At 40.9% G+C, this 16237-nt stretch overlaps 1 protein-coding gene across 1 annotated transcript in view; it reads left to right on the top strand.

Moving 5' to 3' along the window:
- SNAP91 (synaptosome associated protein 91) overlaps positions 1-3421 on the top strand; it is a 63527-nt gene extending 60106 nt beyond the window's left edge. The window contains 2 exon segments of the mRNA XM_008640224.2: positions 642-742; positions 1994-3421. Of these exon segments, the coding sequence (XP_008638446.1) occupies positions 642-734 (93 nt within the window). The 3' untranslated portion in view covers positions 735-742; positions 1994-3421.
- The last annotated feature ends 12816 nt before the right edge of the window (positions 3422-16237 follow it).

The following is a 16237-nucleotide window of genomic DNA, read 5'->3' as shown; positions in this document are numbered from 1 at the left end:
ACATATAAAATACTTCTTGTGCCCTGAGTTGAGGTAGGAATGGGGAGGAGTAAGGACAGAATGGGAGAATCCTTTGACCACCACAGCCAGAAGTGTTGCATGGAACTTGAAAACTGACATTTTCTATGGGGTAACTGATGATTTTTATACCTATCAAAGGAGGAACCTAGTATAATCTAGTCATGTTTCCAGTTTGGTTTGGACTCTTATTTATATTATCAGTGTCAAGTAATTTGTACTTAACTGCCAGTCGCAGGGATTTTCAGTCGCTCCCTGCAGGATGCACTCTGCTTGCTCTGCACCTTGGTTTTTAACATCTAACAATTGTCTTGTCTTCTGTCTGGGTTGAAGATCCTAACACCATTTTGTCCTACAGGGACAGAGTGATCTGAAGCTATACTCATTCAGATCTGCAGTGTCTATAGCCTTATCTATTAAACTTGCCAAACATTGTTAACCCTGTAGTAAGGATGGAACCCAAACAATGCTTGAGCAAAACAGCACCACGCTGAACTTGCAGACAAATGAGAACTTTGTATGCTTGCAATGTGCTTGTGTGAGAACTGCTTATGTCTATCTAATGCTTGGGTATTCTTATCTGCTTTGTTTTTTTTCCTGCCTTCCTGGCTGGCGTCTGTTAGCTTTCTCCAAGCCCAACTCCTGCTACTCAGAGCCCCAAGAAACCTCCAACAAAGGACCCATTAGCGGATCTTAACATCAAGGATTTCTTGTAAATGATAAGGTATTCTGTGACTGCCTGCTCGAGCATGTCACACTGTGGTACATGTCTGGCACACAGATGTTGTTTAGGATGAATATGACTGATAAAATCGCAGCTGTGGAGCTAGGAACATGCAGTGTAATGAATACCAAATTCTCTGTCCACACTCTTTAACTTTAGCCTGAAAGCTTGACTCATAGATAACTTTTCCTGACAGTTGCTTTTGGCAAAAAAAAAGAAGTATCATCAATGTATAACTTCAATTTTTACCTTGTTTCCATTCAGTCCAAGGATTCATGTTTGGTTTTTTTCTTGAAATTAATACTGAAACATGTAGAATGATAACAGGGTACAAATACTGGGGGGTGGAAAAGGTGCTGAAGAAGCTTCTTCCAGTCTTGTGGGTGTTGAAAAAGATTTGGTATCATAGGTGTGAAGGTATCAAAAGGGGAAAATGTATTCTTGTCATCAAGGGAAGGTTGTTTGCATCTCTTTACTGCTACCAGCTGATGTTCTCCCCTGCCATACAATATTTCAAGGCACTGCTTTTCTGAATGCTAAGGCCATGAGGTCCTGAGCAGTGCTGTGTAGAACAATAATGGGGAAGAACAGAGGAGTAAATGTAAAGAAAAATGGAGGAGAAGCAAAAAAACAGTACTGCGTAATAGAAGGAAATAAAGGCTAAGACATTATTCTTACAGTTTTGGAGGGCCAGGTAAAAATATCAAATTGAATTAAACACTAATTGCCAATTAAAAAATAACGATGCAGAAGTAAGGTATGCATTTTATAATGAGGGCTAGAATAATGTGACTAGAATAAGGTGAGGAGAGGACAATCATTACATAACTTTAAAGCCTTCTTCATGAGTCACTTTTCTTCCTTCCTAGATCTTAATTCTAAAATTTGTCCTGAGCCCACTCTGCACTGGAGCTGGCAGCAGTGATTCAGGCTGCTCTTAGGCATCTCCCAGTCCCCGCTCCACCCTTCCCCAAATTCCAGCCCTAGGGAGGTGTACCTGGCACTTGGCAGGTACACCTCCAGGTGATGGCCAGGAGTGGAGATACACCTTCACTGCTGGGACTCACTGCTTTCAACTTGTATTTATGATAGAGAGATTCATAAGTGGCTGTGGGAAGACTGCTGCTTCACTAGAGTCTGATAGCAAATCCCCTGAGCTGTGAAGGGATGAGCAGATTTGGTGCTCTTTCTAGAACATGCTTTACTAACTCATTGTATCAGTTTTCATCCAATACTTTTCTATATTCACAGCTGCGGTTTTTCTGACTGGATGCTAAAAACGTGAGTTTGGAGTCTACAAATGGATGCTCAGAGTTTCAAAGTGAGCCACCAGTACCAAACCCAGTGCTTACTCAGACTTTCTCTTCCTCCTGAAACGTGTAGCACAGCTGTGAAAGTGAACATTAGGAATGTGTACTACCTTAGCTGTTATCCCTACTCTCTCGAAATTTGTGTACTTGGGTTATTTGTGTTTTACAATTTAAACAATGGATGTATGTTTCTGATGCCTTCTAGTGCTTTTCTGAACCTATCCCACGGGGGCAGATTATGCAGCTGTTGTTTGGTGAGCCATTTGGAGCAATGTCTGTGGTTTTGAAGGTTTCAATGTATATAACTTTTTGAGGACACCCAAAGTTTCCCTAGGCCTCTATTTCTCCTTTATCTGTTACAAAACATAGTGTGATAACACCAGATAGTAAAGAAAATACTTAAGAAATTGTGCAGAATACTTTTTTTTCCAGTCACAGGAATCTCAATTGTCATGAAAAAAAATGTTTTATTTTTGTGGCACTGTATATGTTAAAATAATTTAAACTAATATAAAGGAAAACTTCCATGACAAATACTTTTTCAATGATTTACCAAGAATGAAAAATCATATCTGAAAGAATACCATATTTATTGCTGTTTTTATTTTAAAATCTCGTTTAATTATTTAAGTTTTTGCATTTATAATTGGCATATTTATCAGTTCTTGCTAAATGCACTGAAAATTAAGTAAAGGGTCAGTTTCTATCCATGTATTTGGGAAAAAGCAACCATAGTTGTGCTGGCATTAAGGGATTTCAAATACGAGAGGACTTTTTGGTATATCTGTAGTCAAAACATTACAAGTGATGTTACCCATCTCTGTTCAGTTCTTCCGTACATCTCTTAATTTAGTGCTTACCTGTGTATGCCTTAGGATAGTGTTTTCTCATTGCCCCGAATGCGCTGTGAGTAGCTTTTGTACTATTGGTGATTAGATTTAATTCTGATCCAGAGATCCATGCCCTTTACTGTACATACTGTGTTTCTTTAATTTTTATTTGTTCTCATACTGTTTCTGCTGATGGCTTGGTGTAAGATCTTGACTCTTCAATGAGGTCACTGTTGATCAGTGTTACAAGTGGCTTGGCAGTTCTCTGTAAAAGCATATTGGGTTGGAAAGATTCACCTAAAGTCTTTCAAATGAACTATTTAATCAATGTATGGTACCATTAAAAGTGGTTGTATCTGAATTTGCTGTGGGGATAACATACACTGTAATGGGAAAGTTCTATAAAAAGCTAATTTCAAAATGGCTTTTCTTTGTATTTCAGTTTAAAAGAATCCCAAACAAAAAAACCCCCTGAAAAACAGAAAACCCCAGTGCATGTGTGCCCTCTGAGATGCAATAAACACCTTGATCAAAGTAAATATCTTGTTGCCAGTTTCATAATCATTAAGATGTTGAACACAATAATATACTTTGAGAGGAGAAAAACGTGTTTACTGATTGATGAGTCTGCTGCATATGGGTATGACTTTTATAGAATCATAGAATCATTTAGATTGGAAAAGACGTCTAAGATCATGGAGTCCAACTGTTCACCTAACACTGCCACCTCCACCACTCATCCACGTCCCTAAATGCCACACCTACAGCTTTCTGCACTCACTGCACAAGTTTTGTGGCCAATGAATTACCAAGCATGTGCTAGAGGATTGTTTTTTATGGTTTCTTTTACCTATCTGAATAACCCCATCAGTAGTTTCATTTCACTGCCATTCCCAGCTGTTTTCAGCTGTGCCCCAGTGTATGGCAACCAAGAGTAAGAGCACACTCCTGGGCACAGGAACTGCCCTGGGACCATAAAGGCCTTCCTTGGAAGGGTGCTGGGTGGAAGGGTGTGTGGGGGGCAGGGCTGCACTTGGGGGACCCCAGAACCCCCGTGTGACAGTGCCACCACCTGGCACTGCAGCATTCACAGTGCCCCAGGGCAGGAGAAAGGGGGCATTGGTTTTATATCTCAGCCTTATGATGAGCTCACAGTTGCAGCCCAATTTTCTGGATTAAAAATATGTAATGCTGAGCAAATCGCTGTGTTTCCTCACTATTGGAGCATGAAGACCCAAACAAGGTCTGTAACTGCACCCCCAGAAAGGCTCACCATGGTTTTTCCTACTCTGCCTATGTGCTGTGTCTTGCCAAATGCAGGGAATGCTCAACTTCTTAGCACTGTGTTGTGCATGTCTTCTCAAAGTGAGGACAGCATTTTCAGAGGAGAATCATAACCAAACAAGTAAATACATTTAGACCAGTTCATTAGTGTCCTACTCAAATTGAGATAATGAGCTACTACTCACTAAATTGCAAATGAATGTTTGCAATGTCACGTGTTTCAAGGGGCCAGACCTCAGGGTGAGGGTTTTCTCCTTGCCAGGTATGTGCCCCTGCTGCAGAGTAATTGACTTTCTGCATTAGCTTCATCCATGTCCACAGCCCTTGGTCCTGATTTTGGTTAGTTTTGTCTAGATCTCATGGCCAACAGCTGTTCATGTGTGTGGTGTGTGGGGGGTGTGTGTTGGGGGGAAGGGGGTGTGTGATTTGTTATTCTGTAAACAAATAGAAGCCTGGACAAAAAGGAAGCTTGGTGGAAGAGCATCTAGAAGCTTGTTTACTGTGGGGAGTAAAACCTGTGTATTTCCCCAAATGCTGACTAAGGCTAAATAAAAATGACTTGCTCTCCCTGGCACAAAGGCATTATAAAATCTGGCTTGCAAGGGAACCACGTGGTTTTCTCCTGGCCTGTAGACAAGAACATGTTCTTGTTATCATCTGAGTTTCATCACCCAGGCACGAACGTGTCTGTGTCCTGCTATGACTAACCACTTTTCAATACAAGCTGTAGGAAGAGTGGGTGGGAAGGAGTGCTCCCATCTGTGGAGAGAAGAAACTGTCTCCTTCCCCTGCATTTTTCATGAGGGGAGGACAGATTTCAGACAGCTGATATGTCCCTTATCCAAGTTCTTGCTGTCCTGTGTGCTGGCTTCTTTAAAAGTGGGCACCTCTGGCCACTTGAGGATTTGTAGCTCACCCTTAAGCCATGAGTGCCTTAAGGAGTGGTAAACACCTGAAGAACCTGAATTCAGCTTACTGCAGAGGTTTGGAAAAAAAATCCAACTCATTCTGCAGAACTGACTCATTTTTTTGAATGTTTGGAGTTAGAATTGCCTCCTACTCCTCTTCTTTGTTCATTTGTTCATTAATTTTAATTGGCTTTATTTGAAAATTTTAGCTGTAAATGTACTGTAGCTTGAGTTGATGGCCTCTGAATTGATGCTGGTGTTTCCACAGATGAAAGCTTGGATGGTGAGAGCTAAATTGTTGTCTTCTAAGATCTTGGGAACCACCTTAGCCTTTCAGGCTGGTTGCACAAACAGGCTGCTACCTGAACTTCCATTCTTAAGATTTGGTAAGGCAGCTGCAAAGGCTAGCAACTTGCCCTAAAAACAAGCAGGAAAGTCAAGAGCAAAAGCTGTTTTGGGGTGGGGGGAAAAGAGAGGGAAAGAAGGGAAGATTTGCTTTGTAAATGTACTTGAGACTTCAGTATTATGAAGTACTACTTACTGGGGGCAGACAGCATCTAGTTCATTAAATGTCCAGTAGCCACAGCTGACATTGTTATGTCTTTGTGGCATGAACATTTGCTCCTGCCCCCCTTCCCCATCACTCATCTCAGAAAAAGAGCTGCATGCTCAAGTAACTTGCTCTGCATGGGGGAGAAAAAAAAATCACAGTAATTCTTAATGCCTAGACAAGCCAACTGAAACTTGCTGTGGTAGGAGTAGTGGCAGCGACACAAAGATAATACACTGAGTAAGTGATTCAGATCTTCCAGGACCTGAAATATAACAGAAATTTTATTAAAGTAGAAAATCTTTTTTCCATGTGTTACATACTGCTAGTGCTGTGAGCAGTGTGGGAAGTGGCAGACACTGGGTGATAATGGAGGGTTGAAGTAAGAATTTCAGAGATAGGACTACAGAAGGAGAGAGGCTATACATATTTTAAAGCAGACAGCACTGCTATTTTTTCTGCTCCAGATCTTGGCTCCTAAAGCTTAACCACCTCTTCCCTTTCCCTTAATTAAACTGTGCAAGTGGTGTGGGCAGCAGAAGCCCAATGCTTGTTTCATTTCCCAAGACATCTCTGCATGCAATTAGAGGTGTAAGAATAGTAGCCTTTGGGAGTTACCAAAAGTGGTAGATCAGAAACAGAAACTGAAACAAGTGAAGAAATGTGTGTATGGGTGTGACATCCACTGCAAGGACTAAAGAGAGCAAACATCTTCTCTGATGGTGTTGGAGAACCTGTGAAAGGGTTGGTTAATGTCCACCCTGCACAGCACTGTAAAGCACCTACATTCAAATGCTCATTCAAACATGATGAAGTTTGAGCTATATTTTCAAAATATAGTTTATTATGATGGAAGAGATTTCTCCATTTACTTCAGTATCCTAAAACCCTAAAGTAGCCATCTTTTTAAGAGGTCCTGCAGGTCCTGCCAAAGCACTCTCCCACTCTGTTGGAAGCAGAGATTTCATACCTGTTACTGCACCGGTGAAGGCATGTCCTGCAAAATCTGAGCCAATTTTTCAGACTTAAATTGGTAGTTGGAGATAGGTTAGTTGTTGCCCATGAAAGTATTCAGGGACTGATGGGATCTTGGTGACACAGGGTAGGAGGGATCCTCCTCTGCCCTCTCAAGAACATCACCTTTCCATGGTCCTTGTCTGTACTTTTGCCTATCCAGGCCTGGAAAGAGGCTGACTGTGTGGGAGAGGGGATAGTATTGCATTAAGGAGGGGAAGGAGAAGAGGGCCAGGATGGATGCACTAGGGAGTGGTGTGGGGGATAGATGGTGTGTTCTTGCTCTTGGGGCTGCTGGTTGTCTGTAATTGAGGAAGACAGTGGGCACAGGAACATTGTGGGTACAGAGTGACCCCAGGGAGGGGGCAGCTCTATGCCCTCAGCCTTGTAAGCTGCTGCAGGCCTGCAGTGTGGATATTAAATGTCAGCAAAAAGATTTTGCACACAAGAACAATTTACAGCTCCATGCAGACGCTGAGCTTTAAAAGAAATAGCCTTCCATACTCTGTGTCTGCATATAAATAAAAGGGATTTTTTAAAATGCTACTGAGATGCAAGAGTAGGACAAGTTAAATTCTGAAGATAATTTTAAGATTATGCCTTATGTGTCTACGATGAGTCTGTAATTACACCTTGTCAGTCCAGGTTGATCAATCTGGAATAATCCCACTCTTGTCTCCAGCCAACTGAAAGAGCAGTATTGAATTTGTTTTGAAAAACATCAAGAGAGAAAATAGACTACTTCTCTTTTGAAACATGGAAAAACTAAGTTTTTAACAAAGGAAGAAAGAGAGGGAAAAATAGTAATACTGAGACCAGCATACTGCATAAATAGGATTGTCTTACTATCCAAATTCTGGCTTAGGTAATACAGCATCTTTGAATCTGCCTTTGCACAAAATTCACAAGGCTGCAGCCACTTTGAGATTTTGGTTTAGGATCTATTTCTGTGGACATGCCTTTGGAAGATAGAGCACATCATCCGCTTTGTGCTTGAAAAGAGATGTTTCCAGCAGTGTATTGAAATCCCCATTTCCCAGCTCACCTCCATCCCATCCTGACAGTATCCAACAGCTTGTCTAGCATCCCTGCTGCTCAGGGGTGAACAGACACACTGAGCTTTCCCACCTCTGTGTTTTGTGGAACTTGAGCTGTCCTGATTTTGAATATATATTTAATTATACAAATAAATATAGATGATTAAATACATTTAAGATTGCAGGTCGCTGGTGACTTTTCCTTGCTGCCTGGGTCCCAAGTATTGCAGTTCTCTTTGTGAAAGTTTGCGGTGTTGTGCACAAATTACTTTCCTGTCACTCTCATTTCAGAAATGGTATTGATGGAAATCCAGCTGCTTGCCTCTTTTTGTTTTCTTCAAGATTTGCTTGCATAGAATTTGCTTAAAGAACCTTTGGCTCCAAGGCAAATTGTGCTGGAAATGCACTTCTCTCTCAAAATATTTGACTGCCTGTGATTCCTTTAGGATGGCTGAAATGTTTTACTCTTTAAGGCATGGTCGAGGCCCAGACAGGGTTTTTTTTGAATTGACATAAAACTCCATTAACTCCAGTTGTATACACATCACCCAGCAGTGCATCTGGGTTCGTGCATGGACAGTTTTTAAGCATCTTCCTAAACTTTCGTGAAATTAAATTAGGCTGGTTATTTGGATAATTTTCTTTTCTCTTTTGAACTTTATATTTTAAAATCCAAAATATTCCCATGAAAACACTTTGTTACCATAGTCCTTGTACAGACAAGTGAGTTGACTCTCATTGATTAACTGAGACCATACAAAAAATACTGGTTTTTTTCAAAGTAGCATAAAAAGATTACAGTGACAATAAGCAGACTTTTCTATTTAAATGCTCAGCTATTTTTTAGGACTGTAAGTAGTAATTATAAAACTAACATGTGTGTGTATAATTCTCTAATGCTCCATACACTTCTTAGTCTGAGATACTAAATAAACCTATTTCTTGTGAGTAGCTCTTTAACCATGTTATGGAGGACAGGTAATACTTGTGTCCACGTACACTTAAGCCTACCTGGTTTTTCCAGTATTTTCAGTTATCTAAAAAAAGTGCACCTTGTGGCTCCTAAGTGGAGAGTGTTTTCCTGGAGGTTTTAAAACATAGCCTGACAGATTACATTCTTGATGATTACCAAGATGTAATATTAGGTCTTGATATATATGTCTTGCACATATACATTCAGTGAAGGAAAACGTAATTTAGAGAAGTGTTACACAGTTCTGTCCACCCAAAATACTGTATTTTGCATCTAGGATTGATTTCCCTGGGATTTTAGAATCCTGGAACTTATTTATTGTAATAAAGTGGCTTATGTATCTGTTAAAACATTTTGTTTCTTTAGACATTTGGCTTCATGACTGATCATCAAGATTGACTCTAATCCTACACCATCATTTAGCCTGGCTTGTGGATTTTTCAGACAGCTTTTTTTTTTTTTTTCCCCCAGCAGGTGTTGAAGGCTGGATTTGGTGGTTTGTGCTTGTAACAGCTTTTAGAAATACCTCCAAGAATTTGCAAACATATCACTAACAACCTCCATCTTTCTTTAGATGAGGAGCATGTACTGAGAAAGGGGAAAATCATCTACATTCCATTCAGCTGGGTATTTTAGAGAAACAGAGAACTGCAGAAGAGTTGCAAGCCCTGGAAACAGTGACGCCTAAGCCAGGCTGTATCCCATGGACTGCTTCTGCCATTAGCAAGGAAAATCTCCCATCTCAAACCAGAAAATGCTGTCTTTGCTGTACCTTTACCCCTTTGAGGCTAACACAGGAATAGTCCTAACTTATATTTTAACAAATTTAACTTGTCACCACTGTAGTGTTACAAGTGGTTGCTCTGGAAATCTTATCATGAAGTAGCTGGTCTCATGTATGAAGTAATTACAACCCAGTTCAGCACAGTTTGCATGAAGAGCCTGTCATGGATGTGCTTCTGTCATTTAATGACCTTTAAAATAGCTGGCAGGCTTTGCGAATATTATTTTTCTAGTAATAAAGTTCAGCATGCCAGCTGTGCTTTTCCATTCGAAACTGAACTTACAGTGGCTGGAAACTTGAACTGTAAATCCGTATTTTGATAGATCTGTCAGAGATGGAGGAGAGACACAACAGAAATGAAATATTTTTTCCCTAGCCAAACTAAAGAGCTAAGCTGATCCAATCTGTGCTTTCCTGGGACAGACTCTAGTGTGAAATACAATATTCTTCTCTTAGCCAAAGCATTTTATTGCCAATATAAAAGATCAGTATTACTATGCATACTGTTTCATTTAAAATTTGGCTTTCTGCTACAGATAAGTGAGACCAACACAGCTTTCTGCATTCCACTGCAAAGGCAATGCATTCAGAGCACATGAAGTTTCCACTTTAAGACTGCTAGGCAGAATGATAAGATAGAAATCACATATATCTACTCTATTCCCCTGCTCTAAAACCAAAATTGGGTAATACAAAGCAGATTTTTCTAGAACACCTCTGTCATTCCACAGCCTTTCCAAACACCACTGAAGAACATCATCACCTTCATCCTGAGAGAGCTGCTGGGGTTTTTTTGCTCTATTACCTGGCAACTCCTTGCTGCATGTTGAACTGTTATTTCTTCTGTCCACAGGGATACCCTCTCTGTTCTTTGCAATAGCAGTGATGGTATTTGGACAGTTATCATGGTCATGCTTTTGGTTTATGCCCTCTGTCTTCGAACTTTCCTTGCCAATCAAGTTTTCTAGATACCAGTTCAATCTTGGTTCAATCTCTGCACTCTGTTCAACTGTGGCACATTGCCTTCCCCAGCAGGATTGAACTGTTGGGCCATGGTCATCCTATGCCCCTCTGTGCTCTCAAGGACCTTCCTGGTGGGCTGTGGTTTCAACATACATTGGTTCATAGTGTGTAGCCATTTTGGAAAAAAAAATAAAAGAAGAACAGAAATAAAAATTCTAAAATGAAGTAATTTAAAAAATTTTTAAAAGAGAGAAATTTGTTTAAATAGTACCATTATAGAGCATTACTGTTGGGCTCTTTGTGAGATTAATAAGACTCAGTGCACTGCTAAATCTTTATAGAAATGGAAGAAATTTGGGAAGGAAGAGGGAAGCTGTGGGCTGACTGTCTCTCCACATGCTGCTTTTCATCTGGTTGTATTTCTTTCTGCATCAAGAATTGTCCCGGGAGAATTCAGCACACTACAGAGATAGCAGGGCAGAGTGGCTCTGGAGGAGATGGGACTATTCATCCTCCTCAGACCTTCAAATGCAGGATCCTCAAACTCTGTTTCTCCTGTGTGTGGCTTGCTCATGCACCTGGAAGGAGAGACAGAAATAAGAAGCAGCTACAGGTCTCTGGAGAGTGATGGGAGACGTGAGGGAGGAGACAGGACACAGCAGTGCATGGGCACAAGATCAGGGTCTCACAGGCTGTGACAGCATCATCAGCTCCTCTTGTGTTTGAGTATCACACTTACAACTCCACTGCTGTGTATGTCTTGTTTCTCTGGATTGCAAGCTTGAGGTCGCCCCTGCTACAGAAGCATCTGGAGCTGTGCATTTGGTGTGAGAAGCCCAGCTGTGCACTTGGGGGTCAGCAGCAAGCTGCTTGCAGGGTGATGAATGTGCCCATCTGGGGGTGTCTCCCAATAAATGTAATGATGCAAGTAGCTGGAAATGGCAGAAGGAAGAGTTTTGGATGCTTTTGATAAGGATGGTGGTAGCATTAACAGATTGAGGGCACAGGTCTCTTTTCCTTGCTAGTTGCACTCATTCATGGCATGTGTATGTGACACAGGTAGCAAGGGAAAGAAACCTGTGCAAGGAAGAGAACCATGCTGTGAATATGGAAGGGGCAATAACGAGAGGCAGGACACAGCCCTGAACTGCTCTGCTATCATGTAAAGTTTTGTGGGTATTAATGGCCAGAATACCTGGATTGTTTTTTGTTTGGTTTTTTTCAAAAACCAGTCCCATCAGTAGAAGGTTGATCATCATCAGCATCACTACTGCCTTTGTATTGCCCCAGGGCATGTAGTATTAACTGCTGAAATCCTAATACTGTAATTGGTGGAGCTGCCTAAAAATCCCTCTGCTAAGAGATCACATTGGAATCTCACTAAAAACCAAACCAAACCAAACCAAATTTTTCCATGCACACAGTCAATAGGTAGTAGAAAAAACCACTGTCAAATCTTTTTTAAGAATGGCTGTGAGTCTTCCAGTTATTTAAGCAATTATCTGCTTCATAGGCAACCTTGTTTCTCACCAGTCTTGTATCTCTGAGCTGTATCTTTATCATGTTTCTACGAGAGGCTGGTTCCACAGTGATGTTGCCAGACAAGCCTAAAAATTTAAAAATTTTGCTTTCAAATTAAGAAGAGGGAGCTGGCTTCTGGATCTAGAAATGTGACTTTTTATGTGTCTAAAAATACTTACCTGGAAGCCTAGTCTTTACCAAATTAAACAAAGAAAGCTACGTTGTGGCCTTGAAAAGTAGGTGGCTGCACTCCTCTGTCCCAAGACTGTGTAATTCTGGCTCTGTATGTGGGCTCTGACAGCTGTGGCAAGAGATGAGCATGAGGGCCAGCACAGGTGTGGCAAACAGGCTGTGCTCACAGCCCTGGCTCCACCTTGAGTGTTAAAAAAAGGCTGGAATAGGGACATAATGAAGCATGGCATTTCCTAAGTTCTTTCCAAAACTTACAGTGTTTCAAATTCGTGCTGTTTAATCGTGTCGGGGGGAAGGGAAGGGAAGGGAAGGGAAGGGAAGGGAAGGGAAGGGAAGGGAAGGGAAGTGCATTGCATATAGTGGAGTATGAAGACTCTGCCTTTTCTGTAGAGTGGTGATGTTCTCTTTGGCAAATGGTATGTGAAGAAATGCTGCAAAGGGAAGGGAAGGGAAGGGAAGGGAAGGGAGGTGCATTGCATATACTGGAGTATGAAGACTCTGCCTTTTCTGTAGAGTGGTGATGTTCTCTTTGGCAAATGGTATGTGAAGAAATGCTGCAGGTAAGACCTATCTGAAACATCTATAGCTGTCCTTTTCCAGGCTTTGTCCTTGGATTAGCCCTAGAAGAGTGTGCTGCTGCAACAAGACATTAGCTTAGCAGTAGGCTTAAATAACTGGTCTAATAAATGTCACCCACAGCCAGCTACCGAGAAAGTTTCTGCCAGATTTCTCCAGGTGTTGAGCAGATGTGGTTCCCACACAGGCAGATATCCCTCTCAGGGATCATTTGCTTTTTATTTGATACTGTCATTACAGTGAATCTTGTGATAGGAGCCATTTACAGCCCAGTTAGTATAATTTGATTAATAGCATCAAATCACTGCTATTTTTGCAGCCATTTAAACCAGTGAAATTAAATCAATTTCCTCTGGAGAGCAGGATGTGCCTAGGAAATTGAACCCTGTGCTTGCTGCTGGGGTGCAGAGCCTGTGGCCTCTCCCTCAGTCAGCATCGGTGGCAGGAGGAGCTGTCAGGGCAGCCCAGAGCTGTTCTCTAAGGACGTCACAAGATTGTTCTTTCGGCTGGCATTCTTTCAGTGTTTACATTGACTCAAAGCTTACAAAAGCATTTCCAGCTCCAGATTTGATTTGTTGTCTTAGACCTATAAACATTGGTTTGCTTTCAGTAATTTTGCCTTTCATTCTCTGTTTGCAGCTGGTACCTTATTAGCACTTTGAAGTGGCTTCTCTTAAATAGCAACAAAAGTTCCTCATTATATAGCAATGGTTGGGCATTATTTAATTTACTTTAATTTAATTTTAGGTGTTTGGTGTTAGAGTAGAAAATGAGGTGGAAATCCAAAATGAGCACAATTTAAAAAATTAAAAAGTGGAATTCTCTCTCAGAGATAATCCAAGATAGGCAGAAAGAATGAAATGAAGTTGGAAACTGATATGAAATAATGAAATGCAATTAGTAGCAGCTGTTTTTGTGGGGTTTTTTAAGCTTGTGAACACTGGTTTCACACAGATGCCTGATTTTATCTAGTTTGAACTGGTAAGGAAAAAGCAGTTTCAAGAAGTGAAGGACTCAAGCACATCAGTTGAATGAGCAGCATTATTGGATCACAGATCACTGTTGTACCAGGTTAATTGGCAAGCAGTGAAGTAAATTGAGCAGTAAATTGAACACTGACAAAGCTACTTTCCCTTTTGAGTATTGGCTTCCTTTTTATTTCTTTGTGAGAGAAATTTACAGGTCAAAAATGGCTGGTGTATAATGTTCTATAACAAGTAAATATGTATACTATGCGATGGGTCAAATTTCCCTTCAACACTGAGCATTGTGAATGAGAGAGAATGTGATGCAGTGTTTGGTTATAAGAGCTTACTGTTTCAACTCACTGTTATTAAAAATGGCATCATACATCCTCCATGTAGATGCAGAGCAAAATGTATAAAACCTGAATTGTCAGTGGCCACATCCTTGGAAGCCTCTGTTCATATCCACTGTTTATGAAGGCCAGGTCTGAGCCCAAACTCCCAACAAGCAGCAAGAGTTTGGTAGTACAGTAGGTCCCTTTTGCTGTGGGGTGGTGGGATGGGCAACTAGCAGGTGGATTTTCTTTCACCATGTAACTCACCACCACTCTGGAATGGATCAATGTCCTGCACAGACAACCATGGCAGAAAAACCCATATGCCATGTGTAGCTATAAAGTCTCCATTGCCTTCATGCATCAACTTTTTCCCCAAATATCCCGTTGGTGCTTTTCTTAGAGGTGACTTTGCCCCCTCTTTGTATTACTAGTAATTCCCTTTGGGGTAATCTAGCATTCTCTTTTATTATGTGTGTTTTTGGGAGGGGAAGCCCCTGCTGGTGCTCAAGGCAAGGTTGTATCCTCACCACCGTTGGTTCATTCCTGTACACAGCCAAAAATATTTAGCTGATGAATCATTCAAGAAAACACAAAGGAATTGTAAATACAAAAACTAGTGTTGCCTTTGACAATAGGAAAAGCAGAAATCACATTTTTTTCCGTTCAGTAAGGCACTGTGATTTTTTTCTGTTGTTCATGGGGTTCACCTTTGCCTTCTCTTGTCCTCTTCTTCTGCCTGTTTCAAAATGTCCACAGAGAGATACAGCCAGAAAGGGTCCATTGCTGTGTGCTGTCTCCTGGCTGCTTTCATCCTTGATTAAGCAAAGCTTTAAACAGCATTTAATCCATAAATTTGGAAATTAAAGTGGAGGGGAGGGGTGGGAGAGTGCTGCAACTGCAACCAAAGGGCAGCTGAGTAATTTGTCTGCAAACCAGCCAAATTTGGTTTCATCCAAAGTTTTCAAACTCTTTCACATGGAAAAGAAGTAGAGCCATAGCAACTGCAATAGGTATGGTGTGTTCATAATTACCAAGAAGAACAAGTAAATATTTGTGTGGCTTTTCCAGTATATCTGATCTATTTTCTAAGCAATAACAACTGAAGGATTAGCCATTATCCGGGTCTAAAGATATATTTGAAGCAGAAGGAATGAAGGACTCATCAGGAATACCTGCGTAATAAACAGCGTAAGATGCCACTTCTTTGGAGGATTTGAGTGTCTATTATTTGGGGAAGGCCTTCTGAGCATTTGTCAAAGACTATGAGAAATGGGAGTATGACTGGCAAATACCTGCACAAGAATCTGGGTTGTATGGGAACATTTTAGGGCTGAATAGACATTTGGGTAAGATTCCAGTTCAAGCCCCCCAGGGCCCCTGGGAGTGTGCGATCCATAACATTTGTTGGAACATATCTTCCACCAAAGAAACCACATCCGTGCCAGTGGCTTGGGAATGGCCTGCAGAGGACACAGCTGTCACCCCTGGGTCTCTGTTTGTGTTCCCTGAACGAAGGCTGAGAAACATTTCTCAGGCACCAAGACATTCTCCCAGATGGTGGCACAAAGTAGATTTCAGCAATGAAAAGATTTAGATCCTGTTAGCAGCCCCAAACGGACTTTTTTCCAGGTCACAAATCTTTCAATCCAATTTATTTCCCTGTGGCACTAGCTTCTCCCCCATGTGAGGACCCATATAAGAGCTGGTGGGTAAACCCTCCCTGGTAAATATTGCTTGTATTAGACACATTGTTAATCACAGCTGTAATAATTTCTTAACTTTCCATTAAATATTTCCAGCAGCTCTTGGCCTTGCCAAAAATCTGTCCTTTTACTGTCAGAGATAAAATCAGCACCAGTTTCAAGGGCACAGATTTAAGATAATTCTAAGAACCAATATTATAATATTTTACATACTTTTAATTTGGCCTGGCTCAACAGATCTCTGAGGCAGAAAGTGTAACTATAGCAAATAGCAGAAACAGAACTAATTACTTATTTCAGAAGTAATAACTTGCAGAAGAGACGATGAGTCATTTCCTTGCTGAACTAAATTTTTTACTCATCAAATTTGCTCATGGAGTAATAATCTTGAAGACAGGGAGGTTTTTTTCCCAGAACAAATTTATAGAGACATTAATATCTTATAAAACCAAGTCCCAGATGATTCACTGATAAATCATTACAGGCACTTAGAAAATGAAGTTTGTGTAACACAGCCAGAGCTAACAAACTGCATCATGACAGAGGA

This window comes from Corvus brachyrhynchos, unplaced genomic scaffold (assembly GCF_000691975.1).
Source record: "Corvus brachyrhynchos isolate BGI_N302 unplaced genomic scaffold, ASM69197v1 scaffold87, whole genome shotgun sequence".
Lineage (NCBI taxonomy): Eukaryota > Metazoa > Chordata > Aves > Passeriformes > Corvidae > Corvus > Corvus brachyrhynchos.
Note: the sequence above shows the minus strand (reverse complement) of the source record. Positions and strands in the feature narration are given on the sequence as shown.